The 26,977-nt window shown below is 37.9% G+C and overlaps 1 protein-coding gene across 1 annotated transcript in view; it reads right to left on the bottom strand.

Annotated features, from left to right (window-relative positions):
* Window positions 1-4,397: 4,397 nt before the first annotated feature.
* The window catches only part of FBXO33 (F-box protein 33), a 31,886-nt gene continuing 9,306 nt past the window's right edge, over window positions 4,398-26,977 (bottom strand). Inside the window, exons 2-4 of the mRNA XM_039249556.1 lie at window positions 9,039-9,149; window positions 7,856-8,541; window positions 4,398-6,440 (exon numbers count right to left, since the gene is read on the bottom strand). Coding sequence (XP_039105487.1) covers window positions 6,169-6,440; window positions 7,856-8,541; window positions 9,039-9,149 — 1,069 coding nt within the window. The 3' untranslated portion in view covers window positions 4,398-6,168. The remainder of the gene's footprint in view (window positions 6,441-7,855; window positions 8,542-9,038; window positions 9,150-26,977) is intronic.

Genomic DNA, 26,977 nt, shown 5'->3' on the forward strand with positions numbered 1-26,977 from the left:
CCTCATTCATTAAGAAATAGCTTTCTGGGGGCCCTGGCTGGCTCAGTTGGTAGAGAATGTAACTCTTGATCTTGTGGTTGTGAGGTCAAGTCCCCCCATTGGACCTAGAGCTTACTTAAAAAAGATACAGCTCTAGGGGCGCCTGGGTGGCTTAGTCGGTTAAGCGTCCGACTTTCACTTAGGTCATGATCTCGCGGTTCGTGGGTTTGAGCCCCGCATCGGGCTCTGTGCTGACTGCCAGCTCGGAGCCTGGAGCCTGTTTCAGTCTGTGACTCCCTCTCTCTCTGACCCTCCCTGCTCGTGCTGTCTCTCTCTCTCTCTCCTAGAAATAAATAAAACATTAAAAAAATTAAAAAAAAAAAGATACAGCTCTAATAAGTTATACTAATTTAAATTTATATTTAAAATTTTGATTATGACTTTATGATGTCTAAAAGCTAAATGTGGAAGAAAAATTTTAACATAGCTTTCTAAAACAATTATATGTGTTAAATAATATACATATTAAATGTTTATTAAGTTTTGAGAGAGAGCAAGCAGGGGAGGACCAGAGAGACAACAGAATCCCAAGCAGCCTCCATATTTCAGCACAGAGCCCGATGCAGGGCTTGATCCCATGAACTGTGAGATCATGACCTGAGCTGAAGCCAAAAATTGGACACTTAACTGATTGAGCCACCCAGATGCCCCCCATATATATTTTTGTTGCAGAAAATAATCCATGAAAGACTGATTAACAAAGGTATATTTGTATAAAGACCGTGGGATAGTTGGAAAGGTTATGTAGCAGTCTGGGTGAAATCAGGAGACAAACCACACAGTAGTTAACAAGGCAAAGTTTAATATAAAGAATTATATGACAAGAGTGTAAAGAAGCTCTGTATGGCTCCCTAGGTCTGAGGGAGGGCCCTCATGGTAGGACAAACTTGGAGTCGGGAAGTATTCTTGGTTCAAGTGTTCTTGGTGAGAGTGTGGTCCAGCCCCTGGGACAGCAGAGAGGTCTCTGTCCATGCTGCACGTGGGGAGTAAGCAAACAGCAACTAGCGTGCAGTGGGAGTCAGGGTGACAGAGATGGGAGGCCTTCAGAGCCAGTGTGTGGGTCAGGCAATGGCTGCCCCATGAGTGACCCTTGGGATCAACAGGTCCAGTGTGCACATACTCCGGGCAGGCAGTGGGAGACCAGGTGCTAGTGCAGGCAGGAGACTTTCAAAGCATGTGGGCCATGCAGCTGTTCTAGTTTCTGTTAGCATGGCTGAAGGAAGTTCAGGCCACAGCTGTAAGGCCACAGAAGCACTGTGTCTGGGCCCATGGTTGGGGCAGGCTCCACTGCAAGTTTTAACACCCAGGCTGCCCATGCTGGCCTGCCTGGGGAGCTACAGGGGAGTTTCTTCCTTCTGCCATGCCCCACATGGCCTTTAGTAGCAAAACTTAATAGCTTGCTGACTTTAAAGGTGCACTACTTAAAGGAGTTCTGTTATTAGTACATATTGAACAGTGCATTCAGAGCTGGGGCAATAAATTGATAACTGACACAATATATGAGTTTAAGGAGGAAAATGAATGACAAAATTTTCAAATGATCAAGAGGTTTATTGCAGTTTTAAACGGATGGGTGGAAGTAGGTACTGAATTTCTTATGGCATTTCTTAGGTCCCATTATATACATATTTTAAAATGTTTCTGGTTTAAATTGTTAATGTTTATATCCACCAAGATAATGACGAGCTTTATATTTTTAACTTTTTAAAAAAATGTTTTATTTTTTTGAGAGAGAAAGACAGCGTAAGCAGGGGAGGGTCAGAGAGAGGGAGACACAGAATCTGAAACAGGCTTCAGCCTCTGAGCTGTCAGCACAGAGCCCGACGCGGGCTCGAACTCACGAACGGTGAGATCATGACCTGAGCCGAAGTCAGACGCGTAACTGACTGAGCGACCCAGGCGCCCGTTTTTAACTTTTAAACTTCACTGCAAAGGAGTGAAGAGATTTAGGGCTGTGAGAAAAAAGATCAAAGATGTGGTGTTAGAGAATGTATCTAGAAGTGACATTGCTGGGTCATAGGGCAAAGGCCACTTCAACTTTACGAGATACTGCAAATTTGCTCTTTCAAGTGGATATTCAAGTTCCAAATGTCAGCGCTTCTGTCTTCCTTATCAACACTTGGCATTTTATTGCCTTCATTTGTGTTATTTTGTTATATTTCAGACAGGAAGGATGATTCAAGTGAAAATTTATTCACAGTATATCTCCCATTTTCACATAGCAGCCCATTTTCACAACCAGCAGCCCAGGTTAGCTAGTAGATTGTACCAGAGTGATGGCCTTCCAGGCTGAGTTCTGGGGTGGCAAGGAGCCCTGGCTGGTTGCCTCCTGATGCTTTCATTTTCTTCCTGGAGCACAGCTAGAGCGGAGCCGGGTCTGACGTGTGCCCTGGATAGAGAGTGGACTCGGGCACTCACTACTTGCCTGTGTGATGCAGGGACTCTGCTTGTCCATCAAGGGCAAGGAGTGGCTATGAAGCTGTGAGAGAAGTACGTCCCAAGTGTCCGTGGAGCAGGTAGGAAGCCCAGATGTGAAACCCTGGATGTAGCTGGTTGGCTGCTGGCTTGGAAGCTCAGGCGTGAGAGGAGGGCTCCCTGCAGGTTTCTAACTGCTTGCATATAAACCAGCTATTTCTGTCTGTCTGTGGCTGGTGTGTGCTCTCAGTGGTGGCTAAACTAGCCACAGGGTTACATGTGGGAGACTGCAAATTAGAGCTTTGTCATTATTTTCAAATACCTTAACGAAAAAAAGATCACTTGAATTTGAAATTAGTTCACATTACAAGAAATCTCTACATTACGTTTACCATTATTATGTTGACAGTTGTTAGATTTAAGTATAATTTCAGCTGCATAAATGTTTGAATAGTTGTGAAAAAAATGTTTAAAAATTATCACCTGTTTGTGGGGTGTTTCTCATTGGTGGCACTATTAAAAATTTTAAGAGGTTATCAGTTAAAACATTTGACAGCATTTGAAAGTTCTATATAAATTTAGTTTTGCCCCCTCTGCAGTCCTCTGCATTTTATTTTTCTCATCAATTACATAATAAAACAATGATTCCCCTCCCTCATTTTTTTTTCTGGTTTATACCAGTACAGTATATTCTGTATATGTCAGGACATGAAAAAGGTTGGAAAGCACTGATCTATAAACAATCTGGTTTGGTGGTTGGATGTTATTCACACCTGCTTGTGTGTTATTCCATTAGCACCACTTCTTGTTACTGGCTTCATAAAGATCCCATCTGAGTCATGCCATAAGCCCCAAGCAAGTTAGTTTCTGACTCTGTATGTTCAGCCATCAGCACACTGTCCTTCCCAAGACCCATGCCACCGACTCTTTTATCTTTATTCCTAGGCTGGTGGGGGAAATGGGAAGGTGATTTTTAGCTATGTAAATTTCATGGAGTTCAGTTAGGCTAGGGTTTGAAAATATTTAAAACATTTGTTCAAAGAGGATTGTGTATGTCTCTGAGCTGTTAGGCTAGCGACAGTTAAAACTTTGAGTGAAGAATAGAGAGTTTTAGATAACTCCAATTCCTTATTTTACAGATGAGGAAACTGAAGGTAAGGGAGAGTCTGCTCATGTGGCATCAGAGTCAGAGCTTAGAGTATAAAACATGCTGCCTCCTGGTTTAGTGTTCTTTTATACCAGCCTTCACTTGTATGCTATTCATTTTTATTAACAGCCTTGCTTTTTGCATACATTTTGGGTACTGTTTGTATTTTATATACATAAACATGTTGATTCACTCAAAAGAGTTAGATATGCCTAGGAAACAAGAAAGCAGAAGGTATAATGACAGTTGTGTGTGAACCCCAGATTATTCCAAGATGAGGGACTGCCTAGAAGAAGAGTCAGTGTCTGGAATGATTAAGGAAATATAGATGGAAGGAAGAGAGCTATTTGCTTTTCCATAAATGACCACTGTTTGTCTCAACAACCAAGAATAGAGATTACAAAGCCAAACTGCAGCAATATAGGGGTTTATGAACTGTTTAATACTGGCATACTGAAGTATTTTTGCATCCAGTACCGGAACTGTAAAAAGTTCCTATAGTCCATAAATTTTTACCATATCAGTAATGTATTCTAAATGCATAATACACTTGTGCTTTGTGCTAACCAGCCTATTATTTGCTCTTAAGCTTGTATTTTGCCAGTTAGTAAAACAAAAACAGAATTAAAATCCTTCAAACTATTTAAGACTTTTCATGATCTAGTCCCAAATTTAAGCTTTGATGTACCCAACTACAATAGGAGCTAACATGATTAAACATAATATAAGGATTATTGCAGTTTATTTAACACTAAAAGTTTTCATGCTTTGCATACAATAAAATATATTACAATGATGACTTTTTAATGCTTTATTCATTGATTAAAAGAATATACATTTAACATAAACCATACAACATCAGTCATCAGGTCAAACATTCAGCTGGTTTCCTTACAGTTTCTGTCAGGATTTATTTTATCTGATCACATTTATAAGATAAAATCTCACCACATCTGGCATTTACACACACTGTGCCAGTGGATTCACACTACTGATGTACATATAAAATCCTCATGGTATGTGCTCACTGGAGACAAAACAGTGCACACCTGTCAAAAGGTCATTTTAATATAAGATGGTAAAACCATTTGTAAAATACATATAAACTTTTTCCATAAATAGAATCATATCTGGACATCTGTTGCATAAATTGTGTTTCCAAAGCTTACAATAGAGCAGCCAGGTCTCAGCACTGCTGGGCACCCACGTTGGCTACTTACTTTATTATTGCAGACTGTCCTTTAACATTAAATGCACAACATTCGTACCACTTAAAACTGGGGTCAGGTGGAAGTCTCACAGAGACCACGTCTGTACCGCGGTTGCCCTGAAAACAGTTAAATCGGCTTTTAAAGCCTCTCAGATATAACAAGGTTTTAAAACATACTTCATGGAATGTTCTTCATGTATCATAGCAGCTCATACGTGTGATAGAACAAGTTTTCAGTTTTTCCTTTCTTTCCTTTACATTCACTATTCACAGTGAAACAGGTGCATGGTTTTTTTTTCTTTTTTTTGTTTTGTTTTTTTCAGAGTTCTGAGGTTGCTGACTGAGCCACAGCACAGCTGTGTACCACAGGTCGAAATTCGACCTTAAATATTACAATCTAGCAGTATCTGGCTGGCCAGAGTGGGCCGGCCCCTGCCAGCATGTGGGCACTTCTTCAGTTAAGTCTATTCTTTGGCAGCTGACACGCGCGCTGACAGAGAAAAATCCAGTGACTCGTTGCTAGGGATTTCACGACTAATGTTTGTTTGCAAGCATGTGTGTTTACAACTCTGTTTTTTAAAGATTTTCCTTTAGGAGGGTTTACCCTGGAATATAGTTTCTTCCTCCACTATTTGAAATCTGGGCTAAAAAGCTAACTTGAATGTATCATGTAATTGATGAATAAAATTGTGTCAGATACAGTTTTTAAAAAGTCTAACAATTTGAGTATTCACATTTATGTAAATGCATTTTAAAAAAAGGATTAAGCAGTGTTCTAATCTAGTACTATACAAAATTCTGAATGATAATTGGTGATATCAACTATTATATATGTAATGAAAGTTAAAGTCTTGGCTTTTCTGTTAAAGATAACTCATTGGGGATCATACTATCCTCCCTTCTTCCATTTTAAATAAAAATTAATGAAATTCTATCACAATGCATGAATGCGGTGCATTGCATACAAATCCACCAGGCTATGGATATAGATCTATATGTGTATAAAAATATTTTGGCTCCTGAGCTCTGAACTCTGACACACAAAGAATAAAAACATCAAAAGGCAGAGTAACTCAGTGAAAAAGTTAGCCAGCAACCTCAGACAACCTTCGGTTGTATATCCTTAAGGTTTGATAACAAGTCCATTAACCGTGAAAGCCCTATACACTGTCACTTTGAACTTCTAAACCAATACCCGACTACGTTCTTTGATCAAGAAGTAGAATATACATATATAATTCTATAAAGCTAATACTGATTAAACACAGCACAAAGGGATTAATTCACACTACTGAAGAAAACATAATAGGACCCTACTTGCATATGTAACCACAGGAATTGTACATTTTAAAAAAAGCTAAATGTCTTCGCTGAAGCTTTGCATCTCTCTGTAAAAATGACGATTTGGTTCAGTGAAGACACTGAGTGATTCGATGTCCATGACCGCATGCCAAGGTTGACCCAGGCCCAGGGATACCTGCTCAATAAGATTATGCACTGGATCCACATCCTGGTCGGCCAGTTCACCTTGGTCAAAATCGATGCTTTCTTCAGTGACTTCAAGTACTTTTAGATCAGAGCCACGAAGACGAGCGATGGCAATGAGGTTGTGTGCCCACACTGTATAACCTTAAAAATAAACAAAAGATAAGAACTGTCATTTCCTTGCATTTTATTTTGTCTATTTGATAAGTCTGTCCTTTCCAGAAACTTGAATATCACGTATCACTGGTCCTTTTCCTTTAAAAATATATTGAGATTGGAAAAGGAAGTATACTTGTTTAGCTCAGGGGAAAAAAAAAAAAAAAGACTAACTTTGATATTGTTTCCAAAACCATCACCGTAGGTGGTGAATTGCCAGGTGCTGTAATCCTATTCTGATTATCACTCAATTTGTAGGACTGAAGACATTTCAAGTATAACTGTAGCTTGGACAGTGCTGTATCATAAATTTTTATTTCATATTTATGTATCCATTAACAGTACACAGGAAACTGTTATTTTTAGTTAGTAAAAAAATCCTCTCCTATGATGCCTCACAGTCCAAAGTTATGAAGTGACACTTTAAAAATAAATTGTTAATTGTCAGTAGAAAATATGTAAAGTGTAAATCAGTCACAGGAAATTGTGCTAACTTGAGAATATTGATTGTCTCTGGGAAGGAATAAAGGGGAATTGATGGTAGGGGCTTTGGCTCTATCTAATTTCTAATTTCTTAAAAGAAAAAAGAAAGCTTAACTGGCTGAAGTTAATCTGTCAATAACTTAGTATTTTTTTATCCTGTAAAAGAAATCTCTATTCTATTATCTTTAATATTGATCTATTCTTTGCTGCTACCTCTGATGACTGGCCAAATTATTAAGCAAAACTTGAACAGAAAGACATGCACTTTCCTACATTAATGCAGGCTAAAAATTAATTTAAAAAATTATAAAACCCAAGTAATAAAGTGAGTTTAAGATATTCATATAGTCTTTCTATTTTGTATTCTGTAAATGTGTTACATGTTCCAGAAAAGAAAGTAAAATGTTCTTCTAATTTGTCAGAATAGCAACTCTCTCTAAATGAGAATGAAAGGCACTAGTAAGCAAAAAGCATATACCCATTCAATGGAACCTCTGCTTAAAAAACATCATACAAATTATTATGTTAAAATATAGAATGTAGAAGATGAGGCAGCAAAGCAATAAAGAAATCATACTTTCTCCTTCTGTATTATGTTAAGAGATCTTATGATTAGAGGAAAAATATATCTACTGCAAGTAGATATGTTTGTTTTCTTAGAGAAATTCATTTCAAATGCCATTTTCGTGAAATACCATCAATCATACGGTGGAAGAAAATAACACAGAAGCTGGAGCAGAACACTTAGCATAGATATAGGACTTTCTATTTGTAAGTGGTATATCTTATAAACATTAAGAAGTACAACAACCTCCATTTCAACTTGTTTTAAGATTACTTGACACTGTAAATGTTAATGGTATCTTTTTACTGGTTTAAAATGTTTTAGATGTAACAAATTCTACTGAAAAATGACCTACCGTGAACTGCCAGAAGAGAGAGCTTTGTGCACCTCCATGCTAGTAAAACCAATGGATCTTCATTTCGGTTATCACTAAGATCTGGAAAGCCAGATGTGTCAATCACGTCATTCATTAATATGAAATGAGTGAGGAACTTATCATACTGCCTGGATATAAGATCAACAATAGCTCCTGAAACACAAGTGATGTAGCTGTCAAAATGAATCCTCTCTAGTGGTATACTGGGTTTCAGAATCTTTAACATATCTTCACTCTTGATGTCAAAGGCCATTATATAGACCCGAAGGCTGGTGCTCTTTCGTGACAAGGCTTTCCAATGTTCATCATTTGGCATGTTGTCCAGAGACTTGTGCATCACAGAAACGTTGTGGACCAGGAGAGACAGTCGCTGCAAAGGCACATGGTTGCTATCGGTTAAGACTCTTGCCATCTCGGCTGTAAAGTCACAGAAATCCAGGGCAAGTGAGCGCAGATTCACAAATCGCTCCAGTTCGACTGTGGTGATCAGGGTGCTGTTACCAGGAATATTGTTGTCCAGCAAACTCAGGTGCTCCATGGTGTTGGCAATAGAGTTTGAGAGAGATGACAGTGAGGTTGGGGTTACTATTTCCAGCATAAACCCACAGGACAGCCATTTCAGCTGCCTACTATTACTCAGTATTTCTTCAAACAGCTGCTGAATTCTGTAAGGAAAACAAATCCCACAATGATCCTGTTAACATTAGCTCTAATCATTGAAAGTGGGCAATGAAATGGCATGCAATGTTGAGATCCATTTTCTTTCAGTAAATGTCTATCCAACACATAAATAATATATTATTTCTGTCATTAAAATTGGTATTGAAATATAATCAATAAACTCTTACATTCTTCACCCAAGGAAAGCAGCATTTTGCACAGGTATGGTAGAATAGATTGATGATACACAATTTATGTTACAGGAAGGCAAATAGATACATAAGAATTTTAAATAATAATAATTACCCAGATTCTATCATTTGTCTTAAAGATTTATGATGTGGGATGGCATATTTCATAGTTAAAACATTTCCAATTTATAGCACATATTTGGTCTTCTTAGAAAAAATATCATCACTCTTCTAATTGTATCTTATAGTTTCTCAGAGAAAACTAAAATTATTATTAATGTAAACCCCCTGACACTAACTATACAACTTACTGTTTAATTTTTTTGCCATCAGGGTCCACCTTGCTGAGGTATGTATTTGACAAACTTCCTTGCTGTTGTAGAACACTTATGTCTCCAAAAAGGCTAAACTTCTGGAGGTTCCTATAAGAAAAGTAATTTAAAATGACTGTCTAACTAAATAATATGTAAAAATACAAATATCAAATATAGAAAGTAGAAGGGATATCTAGAAATGTTTCTACCTTATAACTCACTCAGAATCCAATTAACTACTTTCAGATTGTTTTTTACACAAAATGAAAAGCAACATAATACAGGAAGAACGGCATAAACGACTGAGATATAAAGCTTATTAGTTCAAGAAATCTATATTTTGATGACCATGGAAAAATGGTCATGCATTGTTTTCCTGATTTTACTTAGTCGTCTGTTCTCTTACATGTAACTGAGCTTCTTGAAGAGGATTATTTTTTTTTTTAATTTTTAAAATGTTTATATGAGGAGAGGGAGAGGAGGGAGAGGGGGAATTAATGAGAGGGGGAAGGGCAGAAGAGAGAGGGAGACACAGAATCCAAAGCCGGCTTCAGGCTCTGAGCTGTCAGCACAGAGCCTGAAGCAGGCCTTGAATAAATGAACTGTGAGATCATGACCTGAGCTGAAGTCGGATGCCTAGCTGACTGAGCCATCAAGGCGGCCCAAAGATGATTATTTTGAATTGTCAGGCAATTAACAGATCTTTATTTCCCTGGGGATGGTTACTTGAGCTTTCTTAGTTTCCTTTGGTGGTTCCATGTTTGCCTGATATTTAATGATCTATGTAGCCCTGAACTGGTGTCTGTGCATCTGGAGGAACAAATACTTCTTCCAGTTTTTATAGACAGGTTTCTGCAGGTAAAGATCTCCTTCTACTGGGTCTCCAGAATGATGAGATTGCATCCAGGACCACATTCGAGTTGGTGAAGCCAGGTCACATGGCTGCTGCTGGACCTGCACTGGGCTCTATGGTTTGTGGACCCCATTACCAGACACTTGGGCAGGTGTGGATCCTGTCTGGTCTCTTGGTGGACAGGACTGACAGGACTGCCTCTGAGTCCTCGGTCAGTAGGGCTGGTGCTGGGACAAAGGTCTGCTGTTAGGTCTGCAGACAGCTGTCAGTTACTAGGTGTGTGGGCAGGAATGATTTCCGACAGATCCCTGAGAAGGCTCCTGTTCTGGGTCCCAGGGAGAGCAGGGGTGCCCAGGATTGCAGCTGGGAGGGGCTAGAACTGAGTGTCAGGATTGTTTCAGGGTCATGGCTGGGACCAGATTCTGCAGGCTTGTTGCTGGGAGCACTGACAGGTGTGCCATCTGGGTTTCTAGGTGTGGGACTGCCCTCAGACCACGGCTGAACAAGGATGGAGTTCGTTCGTAGGGCTGCTTCAGGATTCAGTTAGCCCAGTGTTGGCAGATCTGCCCCGGGGCACAAGGAGGCATGTCTCCCAACAGGTTCCTAGGCAAGCAGGAATACTCCTGGATCACAACTGTACACAAACCTGAATTTTGTATTGCCTTGATTAAAAATCCCTAAGGGGTCATACCCCTAACTGGCTAGAAGAAAAAGGCAAATGGCTAGCTTGGTACAGTGAGATCCTTCAAAAATGTGGTTCAAAGAAAGCTATACTGGGCTCCTTACTATTGTTTAAATGTATAACTATTCCCTCTCCTGGTCTGCCTGGTAAACCACTATCTGAATGCCACCTACTCTATTAAAGCCTCTTCTGAGGCAATCCTCTCAGTGTCTAGTTTTAGCCATTCCTTGGGACTTCATAAAATGCCTTTATTAAACTGTAATATGCTTTACTGTGATTTGTTACCTTTCTCATGAAAGGGATGAACTCTTATCTCTTATAAGTACCTAGCAATAATTTTGGTACAGGATAGGTGTTCAATGAGTATCCGTTAAACAAATGAATATTTTGGGAAGGGAAGTTCAAGAGTTACCTAAACAGAAACAGTAATCAAGACCATAATATAAATGAGAACAATGGGAAATAGATACATATGGGGAAGTGGGCTTGGGAGAGATTTTGAAAGATAAGCACATCATATGGAAAATTATTTTAAGGGTAATGTTTTCAATTGATTTTTTTTTAAATAAGAGTTTTCTTCTGGATAGATCTTCTATGTAAAGGGAAATTAAAGATTAGTTTATGAGGGTTGACAGCTATTCCAAATAATTACGTCCTCCGTTACTTTAACTATTTTTCCTATCAGGAGTTCTTTTATGAAACAGAGAACTAAATCTCTTTTAAAGGGAGAAAGAGACTGAGTAAAAGATTAGCACCTCAAAGGGCTTAGAAACATTTCTTCATATAATTCCATAGAACAATGAGGTGATAATACGATGTGAGTAGAAGATATTTCATACTACCAAGATGCTTCCACAAAAGTATTTAAATTTATCATTAATGAAAAGATATATAAAAAATATTTTCACAAATAAAAAGATATTTTAAGGGATCCATGATAGATGGAAACCAACTGAATTATTAATATCATACTAGTGATATTCTTCCTGTCATATTCTAAATCTGCACCATGTATATGAGGAATATAGTTACTAAATACATGAAATGTGGCAAGTCAGAACTGAGATGTGCTTTAAGTATAAAAATACATTTAGAAGACTTAGTACAAAAAATATAAAATCTCATTAAGTTTTTTTATATTGGTCACACATTCAATTGATAATTGGATATATTATGTCAAATATACTAAAGTTAATTTCATCATTTCCTTTTACTTTTTAATGTGGCCACACAAAAAATTTAAATCACGTATGGTCTGTATTATGTTTTTATTGCACAGTGCTGCTCTAAAGAATATATGTGCTGCCGAAGCGAGCACTGCTCTAAAGAATATAATGTGCAGGGGCACTTGGGTGGGTCAGTTAAGTGTCCAACTGTCTGGACAGGTCATGATCTCATAGTTCGGGCCATGTTTGGCTTTATGCCTGTAGCTCGGAGCCTGCTTGGGATTCTCTTCCCCCCCCCCCCACTCTGCCCCTCCCCTGCTTGCATGCTGTCTCTCTCTCTCTCAAAATAAATAACCTGAAAAATAAAAAGAATATAATGTTCATATTCTAGTTTTCTGGTTAGCTTCATTTAAAAACATACTGTCATCAAAAGAAATATAATTAAAGGTATGCAGCTAATACTACTGGTTTTATGGTTAAATATTTAGCAGAAGACCCACACCAATTTTCAGCTCACTATATATAACAATATAAACTCTAAGACCAATGAGTAGTTTTTAACTATAAAAAAGCAGGAGTGGATTTTAGAAAATGTTATCTATAATTAAAAAAAAATCTTACAACCCCAAACACATCTTGACTATACTGCCAATGTATATTCAGATATTATAAAGTACATAAAAAAAACACAGTCTTTCTCCATCTTTCGTATTAACTCAAATACAAGTCAAATCCATCAACTTGAGGGTGCCTGGGTGGCTCAGTCGGTTAAGCGTCTGACTTCGGCTCGGGTCATGATCTCATGGTTCGTGGGTTTGAGCCCCACATCGGGCTCTGTGCTGACAGCTAGCTCGGAGCCTGAAGGCTGTTTCGGATTCTGTCTCTCCCTCTCTATCTGACGCTCACGCTGTCTCTGTCTCTGTCTCTCAGAAATAAATTAAAAAAAAAAAAAATCCATCAACTTGATAAAAGTACAAATGATCAAGAGGCAAATCAGTTTGAATGGAGCAAATAAGCTCACCTTTCTTCACCTGTGATGTCATTTCTAACTTTCCAATGACGGTAGCTCATTTATCTTGAAGACACAATATTTAATCTCCACTGCTATCTGTATCCCAGACCTGGAAAAAGCAACCTACCAGCTGCGGCTGATTCAGGTTTATTTAATTGTTTTTGGAGGGGGCAGGGGCAGAGAAAATTCCAAGCAGGCTCTATGCTGTCAGTGCAGAGCCCAATGTGGGGCTTGAGCTCATGATCTCATAATAATCAGCAAGAATAATGTTACCCATATTTTTAAAGGGTCACTAAGGAGAAATAAAGGTGGTGTTTGAAAGAATAGTGAATGAGAAATCAAGTGTCCAAAATGCAAAAACATCCACTGACTCCAGTTTTATTTTTAAAATAAAAGAATTTTTAAGTTATTTAAAAAGGCAAAAACCTATCACTTTAGCAACATCTAATTTCTTCCTCTAAACATGGTGATACTTAGTCATATTATTTGAAATCTTATTCTAAGTTAGGTTCTCATGTCACTAAATCTGGTCTAAGTCATCTTCACCTGGAAAGTTCTCTAATTCTATAAATTCATGGTCACAGAACTGACTTAAAAGCAGTGAGTGAAAAGTGTTTTGTTAGAAATAAAGAGAGCAAATGAGTAGTAACCATTCTCTCCCATAAATTTAAAAAACTTTTGTCATTTTGGCTCAAATTATTACCCATCTCTTTTAGGTTATTCTTGAAATTTAACAGCTACAATGTATGCTTGCATATTGGCTCAATTTATTTTCAGAGTTTCTGAGACTTTTAGCATTACTGCTTTTAATGAGAATAACATTTTCAACTATAAGACTACTCAAATTAATTGGTCTTGGAATGATGAACAGGAGTCTCTCACTAATAGATTTTAAGGCATTATTCATTTATAGAAATTTAAATGAAATTATTTTATCCACTGATTGATTTATATTATACTTGGGGTTAGGATGGAAAAGGAATGAGTGAAAAGTACTTAGGTACTAACTAATATAAATCCAGAATGAGGTTTATTTTTTGATAAACATTATCTACTTACCAATTTTTTAAAATTTCAGTGTAAGACATAACAATATTGTTATGAAATAGCAAAAAAAAAAGACAAAATTAGTAAGGAAACTAGTTTACAGGTTTTATGAAATTAAAAACCGCTATAATATAAAATACATCCAGATGATACAAAAATTGGGCTTTACAATTCCTGGGGCCCATCCTAGGAACTGACGGTAAAATGTTGAGTTCATGTGCACTTTCTGGAAGAAGAATCTCTAGCTTTCATCAGCTCTTCATAGATTAACCAAAAAAGATTAGGTACCACTGATGTAGGCCTAGAGTCCTGTAGAGATATTAAAACACACACATACACCACCAGTAAAACAACAAAAACTCTGGATCTGTCCACAGTTAGAATATATTATTAACTACATTTACCAATGTATATCCCTTATCAAAACTGCCAGATTTTAGGAGCTACTTCTCTGTGCATGTAAGGTCAGAAAGAACAAGCAGATGCCAGCCCATGACAGAGATTACTGTTAAGAGATTCATACAAAAGCAGGTTAAAGGAGAGCCAAAATAAGTACAAGACCAACACCTAATTTATTTTGAGGCTAGAATACTGAATGTCAATTTTGCTGGCAAGCTTTTATATTCTAATCAGAAATGCCACTTTTTAAAAATGTCTATTTTTTAATTAAAAATTTAAAAAAAATTTTATTTCTGAGAGAGAGAGAGAGAGAGAGAGAGAGAGAGAGAGAGAGAGAATGAGAATGCACGTGCAGGTGAGGGTCAGAGAGAGAGGGAGGTACAGAATCTGAAACAGGCTCCAGGCTCTGAGCTAGCTGTCAGCACAGAGCCCGATGCAGGACTCCAACCCACGAACTGTGAGATCTGAGCTGAAGTCGGATGCCCAACCGACTGAGCCAACCAGGTGATCCTAAAAATGTCTGTTTTTGAGACAGAGAGAGAGAGAGAGAGAGAGAGAGAGAGAGAGAGAGAGAGAGAATGAGTAGAGGAGGGGCAAAAGGGGGCAGAGGTTCTGAAAGGGGCTCTGCACTGACTGCAGAGAGCCCAATGCAAGGGTTGAATCCACAAACCTGTGAGATCACAATGTGACCTCAAGTCAGACGCTTAACAGACTCAGCCACCCAGATACCCCAGAAATGTCACTTTTCAATCAACTCAAGTCACAGCTGTCAAACACTACCACCACCACAAAAAGAACAGTTTCCCAGTTTTTGGTGAAAATAAAAATGCTTTACTTTGGAAATTCTTTTTTTAATGTTTATTTTTAGAGAGAGAGAGCATGACCAAGGGAGGGGCACAGGGAGAGAGAATCCTAGCAGGCTCCATGCTCAGCAAGGAGTCCTATGCAAGGCTTGATCTCAAAACTGTGAGACCGTGATGAGCTAAAATCAAGAAAAGCCAGACTGTCTTTTCCCCATGGATATTCTTTCCTGCTTTGTTGAATATTAATGAAGCATATAAGTGTGGGTTTATTTCTGGGTTTTCTATGCTATTCCACTAATCTATGTGTCTATTTTTGTGCCATACTATACTATTTTAATTACTAGAACACTGTATCATAACTTGAAGTCTGGAATTGTGATACCTCCAGTTTTGTTCTTTCTTAGGATTGGTTTAGCTATTCAGGATCTTTTGTGGTTCCATACAAATTCTGGTATTACTTATCCAAGTTCTGTGAAAAATGCTGTTGGTGTTTTGATAAGGATTGCATTAACTCTGTAGATTGCTTTGGGTTATATGGACATTTTGACAATATTAATTCTAATCCATGAGCTTGGAATATCTTTCCATTTCTTTGTGTCTTCAGTTTTTTCATCAGTTTTTTATAGTTTTAAGAGTATAGGTCTTTCACTTCTTTGGTTCAATTTATTCCTAAGTACTTTATTCTTTTTGGTACAACTATAGTGTTTTTTAATTTTTGTGACTTCATTTTTATATAGAAACACTACCAATTTCTAGTTATTAATTGTGTCCTGCCACTTTACTGAATTCATTTATTCTAGTAGTTTTTTTGTGGAATCTAGGATTTTTTATGTATAGTATCATGTCCTCTGCAAATACTGACAGTTTAACTTCTGTATCAATATGGATGCCTCTCATTTCTTTTTCTTATGTGATTGCTATGGAATCCTTTGTATTTCTGTGGTATTAGTTGTTACTTCTCTCTCATTTCTGATTGTATTTATTTGGGCTTTTTTCTTTTTTTCTTAATGAGTCTAAGGGTTTGTCGATCTTGTTTATCTTTTCAAAGAAACAGCTCTTGGTTTTGCTGTTGTTGTTTTTTTTAAGTCTCTATGTCATTTACTTCTGCCCTGATCTTTATTATTTCCTTTCTTTTACTCACCTTGGGTTTTGTTTGTTCTTTTTCTAGTCCCTTTAGGTGTAAAATTAGATTACTTGATTTTTTTTATTTCTTAAGCCTATATTGCTATTGTGTCCCTTTCCAAACTGCTTATGATGTGTCCCAGAGATTTTGGACTGTTGTGTTTCCATTTTCATTTGTTGCCATGTATTTGTTAATTTTTTCTTTGATTGCTTCATTGACCCATTGGTTGTTTAGTTGTCATGCTGTTTATAGTCTCCACATGTCTGTGGTTTTTCCTGTTTTTTTTCTTCTTGTGATTCATTTCTAGGTTCATACTGTTGTGCTGGAAAAGATGTATGGTATGATTTTGATCCTCTTAAATTTATTGAGGCTTGTTTAATGGCCTAATACGTCATTTATTCTGGAGAGTATTCCACTTACACTTGAAAAGAATGTGTATTCTGTTGTTTTTATATGGAATGGTCTGTACATATGTTATGTCTAGATGGTCCAATATGTCATATTGATTTTCTGTTTGGATGATCCATCCATTGATGTAAGTGGAGTGTTAAAGTCCTCTACTATTATCGTATTACCATCAGTTTCTCTATGTCCATTAATATTTGCTTTATGGTGCTCCAGGGCCAGTTGCACAGATATTCAAAACTGGTTTATCTTCTTGATGGATTGATCTCTTTATTATTATGTAATGCCCTTCTCTTTTATTACAATCTTTGTTTAAAAGTCTCTTTTGGGGGCACCTGGGTGGCTCAATAAGTTGAGCATCCAACTTCAGCTCACATGATCTTGCAGATTGTGAGTTCGAGCCCCGCATCGGGGTCACTGCTATCAGCCTGTCAGCGCAGATCTTGTGTCCCCACTCTGCCTCTCCCCTGCTTGTGCTCTCTCTCTCAAAAGAAAAAAAAAGTCTCTTTTGCCTAAGTATTGCTTCCCCAGCTTTTATTTTTTTCCATTTTCATTTATATGGTGAATGTTTCCTTCCCTTCATTTTCAGCCTGTAGGCATCTTTAGGTCTGAGGTGAGTCTCTTGTAGGTAGCAATATTGATGGGTCTTACTGTTTTTATCCATTCTACCACTCTGTCTTTTGATTGGAACACTTAAGCCACTTACATTTAAATTTTTTTTTTAATGTTTTACTTATTTCTGAGAGAGAGAGAAAGAGAAAGAAAGAGAGGCAGCGTGAGCAGGGTAGGGTTAGAAGGAGAGGGAGATATAGAATCTGAAGCAGACTCCAGGCTCTGAGCTAGCTGTCAGCACAGAGCCTGACACGGGGCTCAAACCCACAAACCCTGAGAGCATGACCTGAGCCAAACCCTGACGCCCAACCGACTGAGCCACCCAGGCGCCCCAAGCCACTTACATTTAAAGTGATTACTGGTAAGTATGTACTTACTACCATTTCTTAAATTTGTTTTCTGGTTGTTTTTGTAGTTCATTGTTCTTTTCTGTTTCTCCTGTTCTCTCTGTGATGGGTAAGTATCTGTATTTTATTTGGCTTTATTTCACTTTATTTTTAGTGTATCCACCATACATTTTGGGTTTGTGGTTACCATGAGGTTAATATATGTCATCCTAAGTAAAGAGCAGTTCACATTAATTCAATTGTCACTTAAGTTCAAACACATTCGTAAAACAACAAACAAAAAAACAAGAACAAAAAAACAAACAGAAAACTCAGGGGCACCTAGGTTGCTCAGTCAGTTAAGTGACAGTCTTGATTTTGGCTCAGTTCATGATCTCATCATTGTGAGACTGAGCCCTGTATTGGGGTAGATGCTGGGGATGGAGCCTGCTTAACACTGTCTCTCTCCCTCTGCCCCTCCCCCATTCATGCATGCCTACTTGTTCTCCCCTCCCCACCCTCCCCCAAAAAACACACTAGAGGGAATCAACAATAATTTTAGATGATGCAGAAAAACATATCAGCGATCTGGAAGATAGGGTAACAGCACACAAACTGAACAGCAAAAAGAGAAAATGATTTTTTAAAATGAAGATAGATGAAGAGATCTCTTAGATAAAATCAAGTGAATGAACATTACTATAGCATTCCCAGATGAAACTGAGAGAAAGGTGTAGAAAACTTATCTGAAGAAATAACTGAAAACTCCCATAAGCTAGGGAGGTAAATATACTTCCAAGTCCAAGCATCACAGAGAGTTCCAAACAAGATGAAGCCAAAAGGTCCACACCACAGCACATAATAATTAAAATGACATCATGATGGGGCACCTGGGTGGCTTACTCTGTTAAGCGTCCGACTTTTGCTTAGGTTATGATCTCGCGGTTCGTGGGTTCGAGCCCCGCGTCAGGCTCTGTGCTGACTGCCAGCTCAGAGCCTGGAGCCTGTTTCAGTCTGTGACTCCCTCTCTCTCTGACCCTCCCCTGCTCATGCTGTCTCTCTCTCTCTCTCCTAGAAGAAAAAAAAAAATTAAAAAAAAAAATGACATCATGAGATCACAACCTGAGGCAAAATCAAGAGTTCTATGCTTAACTGACTGAGCCACCCAGACACCCTTCTACTGTGTTTTTTACTTCAGTTATTATATTAACCCTGATTAAAATTATAATTATCTCTTTTTAGTATTTTCTATCTTTTTCTGGAAGGTCTCACTGAGTTCTTCCATTGTTTTCCCCAACCCATTGAGTATCTTTATGATCATTACTTTAAGTTCTTTATCAGGCGGATTGTTTATCTGTTTCATTTAGTTCCTTTTCTGAGGATTCTTTTTGTTTGTTTGTTTCTTGTTCTTTCTTTTAGAGCACAGTCCTATGTCTCCCAATTTTGCTGGACTTTCTGTGTTTGTATGCATTGGGCAAAACAGCTACTTTTCCTAAAGCTAAAGGAGTGGTTTTGAGTATAGTGTACTCTGAGCAGACTGTGTGCATGGTGATTTTGCTGGCTTGGGTGGAGCTGTGGCTGTATATACCAGTAACTCTTTCATGCCATGGCATGTCTCTAGTTCTCTTGCCGTTCTCTTGCTATTCTCTTTACCTTTGGTTTTTCAGTACTTGTTCAGTCCTTAGATCTTCTTCAGGAAGAACTGATGTATTAATAGGTGTAATTTGGAGGAAGTGAGTTCAAAGTCTTCCTATATCACCATCTTCAACTGGGACTCAAAAAATAAATTTAAACTAGCTTTATGTAGCTTTTGACCATTATAAGAAGTTAATTCATTAACATTTCTTAACGTTTATTTTTGAGAGTGAAAAAGACAGCGAGTGAGCACGAGCAGGGGAGGGGCAGAGAGACAAGACAGGGAGACACAGAATCCAAAACAGACTCCAGGCTCTGAGCTATCAGCACAGAGTCTGATGCGGGGCTCGAACTCATGAGCCGTGAGATCATGACCTGAGCTTAAGTCAGATGCTTAACTAACTGAGCCACCCAGGTACCCCATAAGTTAATTAATTTTAAAATCATTCCATGGACTAATAACCTACACATTGGTAAAATTTAGTAAGTTAATGTAAGGAGACTCTGGAATATTTCAGTTTTAGCTCTATCTATACAGTATTTTTCAATATCCCAGCAATGTTAGAAACATGCTACTCAAGGGCAATTTAAAAAATTCTGTTGAAGGGACAGCCTGGGTGGCTCACTTGGTTAAGCATCTGACTTCGGCTCAGGTCATGAACTCCCAGTTTGTGGACTGGAGCCCTATGTTGGGATCTGTGCTGACAGCTCGGAGCCTGGAGCCTGCTTTGGATTCTGTGTCTCCCTCTCTCTCTGCCCCTCCCTGCTAGCATGCTGTCTCTCTCTCTCTCTCAAAAATAAACAAATATTTTTTAAAAATTCTGTTGGGGTGCCTGTTCAGTCAGTTGAGCATGTGACTCTTGATTTCGGCTCAGCTTATGATCTCACGGTGTAAGTGTGAGCCCTTTAATGGGCTACTATCAGTGCCTGCTTTGGATCCTCTATCTCCCTCTCTCTGCCCCTACCTTCCACCCCTACTCCATCTCTCTCAAAAATAAACATTTATAAAAAATTCTATTTGCAGCAAGGAATGGTAATAAATTACAGTAAAATTAATAATAATGCATAAACTTTCCTTATGGATGTAATCATAGACACACATTTGAAGCTAGAATGATTCTTGGAATCATCCAATTCAATCATCTCTACAGGTCAGGAAGTTGACGTGACTTGTCTAAGACTGTAACACTAGTTAGTGCAGTGCTAGAGACCTGGGTTCTGACTCACATTTCATGTTGTTCCTTACAATTAAACCATGTCCTGGAATATAATTGTCTTTCTGAGAGTGATTATATTTTAGAGTAGTATATGATGGACATTTGTGGATAAACGTTTTTAGGTACTTATTGTTCCACTGAAAATAAAGAAAATTTTAATTAAGTGATACAGAAAACAACTATTTACTTTTAAACTTAGTAAAACAAAAAAACACTGACAACTCAACAGCAGGCTTGAAATCATATTATAATCGTATGGTGAAGCCAACAAAACTGCATATAGCCTCCAGGTGGCTCATTATTGTTTCAGATGGTAAATAAGGGACTGAAAAGAACATCTAGGCAACAATGTTAGAACATACTGAACCATGGCAATAAACAGATGCCTCATTTTGAAGCTAGGAGACAATAGCAATAATAAAGCAATTGTGCCACATAATCCTTTTACTTAAATATGAAATCTGTGACCTACTTTTTTTTTTTAGTTTATTCATTTATTTATTGTTGAGTCAGGGAGTGAATGAACTAAAGAAACAAACAGGGTTCCTTCATGCACAATGTCCAAAATATGCATTTGCTCAAAAGGCATGTAATAAAAACATACTGGAAAAGTATTACAGTTGGTCACAAAGTTTTTCTTTCATCTGAATCTTTCAAATTAACTTAGGTCTGTTTCTATGGTAATATTAATGGGATACAGTTTACTATTACGAGTCCCTCTGCAAGTCCTAAAAATGTGTTGTGAAAGCACAAAATCACATATAATGTTTGATAATCTATCTTCTGAAACATGCAAAAGGCCATGCTATTGCCAAAAGAGAATTCATTTCTTCAACTTAACTCTATTCTTCTTTAATCCTATTTCAAAAAGCAGAGCTGTTAGATCATTAAGTACTTATACCTTAGAAACTCAGCCTATAGACTGCTCTCCTGCTCTTTTTTCAATTATTGATATATGTATTGTGTGCCAAAGATGTGAAAAATTATAGCAGCTGAGGTCCATGTGTCCGTAAGTTTAGACTCTTGCATAGAAATAAAGGTTTAAAAAAAGCAGGTGAGAATAAAGAATTATTAATAACTTTGTTAATTTGTATAAATGGCATTGTGTTTACAGTTTTAAAAAGCCCAGAACTTCCAGAGCTTCATGCTGAAGCATGTACTATAAAATGACATCAATATTTTGGATTCATTTTAAAATACTTCAGTAAAGATAAAAGAAAGTAAATGTTGCCAAAATCCTTAAACTACTGAATCTAAGTGATAGGTTCACTGTGTCTATTTTTTGTGTGTGTTCAAAAATTTCATTAAAAAGGTTACAAAATTAGGTAGTCATTTCTCTGTGTAACTGGCAAGTTCACTTAAGTACTCTGTGCTTCAGTTCACTATCTGTAAAATAGGAATAATAATGGTACATACCATACCTTAAAAAAATTTTTTTTTAATGTTTTATTTATTTCTGAGAGAGAGAGACAGCGTGAGCAGGGGAGGGTCAGAAAGAGAGGGAGACACAGAATCTGAAGCAGGCTCCAGGCTCTGAACTGTCAGCACAGAGCCTGAGGCAGGGCTGAAACCCATGAACCGTGAGATCATGACCTTAGCTGAAGTCGATGCTTAACCAACTGAGCCACCCAGGTGCCCCAGTACATACCACACCTTATGGTTGCCTAATATTGCTGCTCTGGGATAACTAGTTTAGCATTTTAGAGGTTGTTAAGAACATATGCATTCAGCTCTCTGCATTCCTAGCAATACAACTGGGCTTACCCAGCCCCATGACTGTAGTGTAGCGTAGGAGTTTGATATCAGGAGGGGGTTAGACTTGAGAAGGTGGGTGTAAGCTATGGAGGATCAAAGTCCCTTGCTTCAGGTGACTACCTTTTTTCTTTGCCTTGAACCAAGATTGTCCTTTCAAGGTTTCTAAGAGTGGGATTCTATTTTGAAGTAACTAGCAACATTTGAATAAAAGGTAGTTCAATTCTGCTTTATTTTTTCCCTTTTTCCTGGTCCACTTAAGAGATGTAATAGAAGAGTACACAAGAGGAGTGTCTGGGTAGGAAAACAGATTTACCTGGGCCTATGGTTACAGCGGATGAGACCAGTGATTTGGGGCAAAGAGAAGGAAGAATCCTTGTGTAGAGTATTACCTGCTTTTTCCTTTCTACTTAGTCCTACCATCTTGAACCCATAGCTCATATGAGGGCCAGGGTTAAGCAAATTCAAAGAAGTAATGAGTTTATATGAAGCAGGAAATGAGGGAGGAGGAAAGAGGGAAGGAATATTCCAGGTGACTGCAGTAAGGGAGACCAAGAAGTTTCTGAGGTAGTTCAACAGACGGATTCAAATTTATGTAAGGCCTATATGAACAGGGCACTGTTTGAAAGTACTTAGTGGTACAAGGAGCTAAATATCAAAGATAAGCCATGTTTTCAGAAAATAAATGGTTCACATGCTGGGTATTTTCTTTTTTAAAGAAAGTACAAATCATAACACGAAAGGAAAACAAAATGAATAAAAACAGCCAAAGGAAAAGTATGTTTAGACACATTTAGGGAATAGCAATTAAAAGGGCATTATAATATTAGCTGGAAAATTATGTCTAATTTCTTATACTTACATTCTATTTCTAGAAGGCCTCCAGATAAAAATACAGTATCAGACTACTCATCACTTTCACTGCTCCCACACTGGTCCACAGCACCATCATCCCTTGCCTGGATTACTGCAAAGGCCTCCTGACCCAGCCTGTTGCTTCTACCCTTGTCCTGCTACAAATAATTCCCAGCACAGCATCTAGAATGTTCCTTTTTTAAAAAAAAAATCTTTTGAGTACAACTGACATAATATTACATTAGTTTTAGATGTACAAAAAGATTCAACTTCTCTATGTTATGTTACGCTCACCAAAAGCATAGTTACCATCTGTCACCATACAATGCTACTACAGGGTGCCTGGGTGGCTCAGTGGTTAAGCGTTGACTCTGACTCAGGTCATGACCTCACGGTTCATGAGTTAGAGCCCCACATCATCTGGGCTCTGTGCAGACAGCATGGAGCCTGGAGTCTGCTTCCGATGCTGTCTCCCTCTCTCTCTGCCCCTTCCCCACTCATGTTCTGTCCTTCTTTCTCTCTCAAAAATAAATTAACATTAAAAAATTAAAAAAAAACCCAATGCTATTACAGTATTACTGACTATATTACCTATGTTATGCCTTTTATTCTCATGACTTATTCATTCCATAATTGGAAACCTGTATTTCCTACTCCCCTTTACCCAATTTACCCACCCCCTTATCCCCCTTCCCTCTAGAAACCATCAGTTTGTTCTGTTAGAATGTTCCCTTTGAAATATTATATATGTCACTCCTTAGTTCAAAATTTTTTCATGGCTCCTCATCTTACTCAGAGTAAAAGTCAGAGTCTTTATAAGACCCTAATAAAGAGCTACTGATTTCCATATCACCATTCCTGGTATGTGGTAGGCAGTGTTCTACATCCCAAGGCATTTTCTGCTATCTTACTTAAGCACTCCCCTGGTCAAAGTCCCACAGTTGAGTTCCTCCATTTAATTGCTACTTAGTCCAAGAATCACTTTCCAGAACAACAGAAAAAGCTGCTCCCTCCCTTCCTTCTTTCAAATACTATTTCAGTGGTTGAGACTTTTCTTAAATTCCTTATTTTACACAGCAACACTCCCTTCTACTTCCACCATTCTCATCTCCCTTCACTGCTTCATTTTGCCTCATTGCATATATTATAAACTATGATAATACATATTTTACTTATTTACTGTCTTTTTTCCCCCACTATAGTATGCTCTATGATGGCAGGGCTCTTTGACTACTGTTGTATCCTTGGTTGCTAGAACAGGGCCTGGCATTCAATAAATATTTGTTGGATAATATATTTATTTTAGTTCACGACAAAAATTAGGGTCTATTTAGCTATATTTTACATATTACAAACTTAGGGTACAGATATACAGTATATACAACATACATTAGGAATCCCTCGAAAATATATTTCCCCAGAAAAGTGAAAATTATTTTCTCAAACCAGTTATGTGCACTTTTAAAAAGTTTATTTATTTTGAGAGAGTGAGAGATGGAGGGAGTGGCAGAGAGAGAGACAATCCCAAGCAGGCTCTACACATTACAGAGCCGTGACATGGGGCTAGATCCCACAACTGCACGATCATGATCTGAACAGAAGTCAAGAGTCGGACACTTAACCAAATGAGCCACGTAGGTGCCCCTGCACTTATCTTTACAAACCATAGTTTCAACAGACATACAATTTTAATATACATATTTAAACTGTATGTTTTATAAAACATAAATATGTAAATTAAATATATTAAAATTTCACTGAAAAGGGTTAGCTGTTTTCTTTTTAGCATAAGAATTTCCCTAAGAATTAAACAACCATCAGAATTTTTGATATACTTTTATAAAAACATACACATATACAGGCATGCCTCTAAGATACTGTGGGTCTGGTTCTAAACCATCACAATAAAGTGAATACCATAATAAAAAGCCAAGTCAAATGAATTTTTGGTTTCCCAGTCAGTGCATTTACAAGTTATTTTTATGCTATACTGTAGTCTATTAAGTGTGCAAGAGCATTACATCTAAGTGTACTGCCTTAATTAAAAAATACTTCATTGCTGAGGCACCTGGGTGGCTCAGTCAGTTAAGTGTCCAACTTTGGCTCATGTCACGATCTCGTGGTTCGTGAGTTTGAGCCTGGTGTCCTGCTCTGTGCTGATAGTCGGGAGCCTGGAGCCTGCTTCCTATTCTGTGTGTGTCTCTCTCTGCCCCTCTCCTGCTCATGCTCTGTCTCTCTCTCAAAAATAAATAAACACTTAAAAAATTTAAAAAAAAACTTCACTGCTAAAAAATGCTAGCCGTCATCTGAGCTTTCATCACATATATTTTACTGGTGGAGGGTCTTACCTCCATGTTGATGGCTGCTGACTGATCAGGGTGGAGGTTGTAAAGGATAGAGTGGACGTGGCAATTTCTTAAGACAATGAAGTTTGCTACATCAATTGACTCTTCATTTCACAAATTATTTCTCTGTAGTATGCAATGCTGTTTGATAGCATTTTACCCACATTAGAGTCAATTCTCTCAAACCATTTTCAACTAAGTTTATGTAATATTCTAAATCCTTTGTTGTCATTTCAATAATCATGGTAACATTTTCACTAGCAGATTCCATTTCAAGAAACCACTCTCTTTGCTCATCCATAGGAAGCAACTCCCCATTCATGTTTTATCATGAAATTGCAGTAATTCAGACACATCTTTGTGTTCCATTTCTAATTCTAGTTTTCTTACTATTTCCACCACATCTGCAGTTACTTCCTCCACTGAAATTTTGAATCCCTTAATGTCACCCATGAGGATTGGAATCAAGTTCTTCCAAGTTATTCCTTTAATGTTGGTAGTTTGACCTCTTTCCCATGAATTATAAATGTTCTTAATGACACCTTGAGTGGTGATTCTTTTCCAGAAGGTTTTCAACTTACTTGTCCAGATTATCAGAGGAATCATGATTTATGGCAGCTATAGCCTTACAATATATATTTCTTAAAACATTAAGACTTGAAAGTCAAAATTACTCCTTGATCAAGGGCTACAGAATGGATGTTGTGCTACATGAAAACAACATTAGTTTCATTGTACAGCTCCATTGGAGTTCTTGGGTGAATAGGTACATTGTCAATGAGCTATTTTTTTTAAGTTTATTTATTTTGAGAGAGAGAGACAGACAGACTGACAGAATCCCAAACATGTTCTGCACTGTCAGTACAGAGCCAGATGTGGGGCTCACACTCAGGAACTGTGAGATCATGACCTGAGCCAAAGTTGGCCACTTAACTGAGCCATCCAGGCACCCCAATGAGTTGTAATATTTTGAAAGGATTTTTTTTTCTTTTTCTGAGCAGTAGGTCTAACCAGTGGGCTCAAAATATTCCGTAAACCATGTTGTAAACAGATGTGCTATCATTCAGGCTTTGTTGTTCCATTTACAGAGCACAGGCAGAATAGATTTAGCACAATTCTTTTATTTTTATATTTTATTATCTTTTTTAATGTTTATTTTTCTTTCATAGTTTATTGTCCAGTTGGTTTCCATATAACACCCAGTTACATGGAGGAGGGCTCATCCCAACAAGTGTCCTCCTCCATACCCATCATCCCCCTTCCCCTCTCCCCCACCCCCATCACCCCTCAGTTTGTTCTTAGCATTCAAGAGTCTCTCATGGTTTGCCTCCCTCCCTCTCCCCCACTATTTTTCCCCTTCTCCTCCCCCACGGTCCTCCATTAAGTTCTTCCTAATCCACCTATATGTGCAAACATATGATATTTGTCCTTCTCTGCCTGACTTATTTCCCTCAGCATAACACCCTCAAGGTCCATCCATGTTGCTACACATGGCCAGATTTCATTCTTTCTCATAGCCATGTAATATTCCATTGTATAGATAAACCACATCTTCTTGATCCATTCGTCCGTTGATGGACACTTAGGCTCTTTCCATGTTTTGGCTATTGTTGAGAGTGCTGCTATGAATATTAGGGTACATATGCCCCTATGCATCAGCACTCCTGTATCCTGTGGGTAAATTCTTAGCAGTGCTATTGCTGG

This window comes from Hyaena hyaena, unplaced genomic scaffold, assembly GCF_003009895.1.
Source record: "Hyaena hyaena isolate Hyena2069 unplaced genomic scaffold, ASM300989v1 scaffold_342, whole genome shotgun sequence".
In the NCBI taxonomy this organism is placed as follows: Eukaryota; Metazoa; Chordata; class Mammalia; order Carnivora; family Hyaenidae; genus Hyaena; species Hyaena hyaena.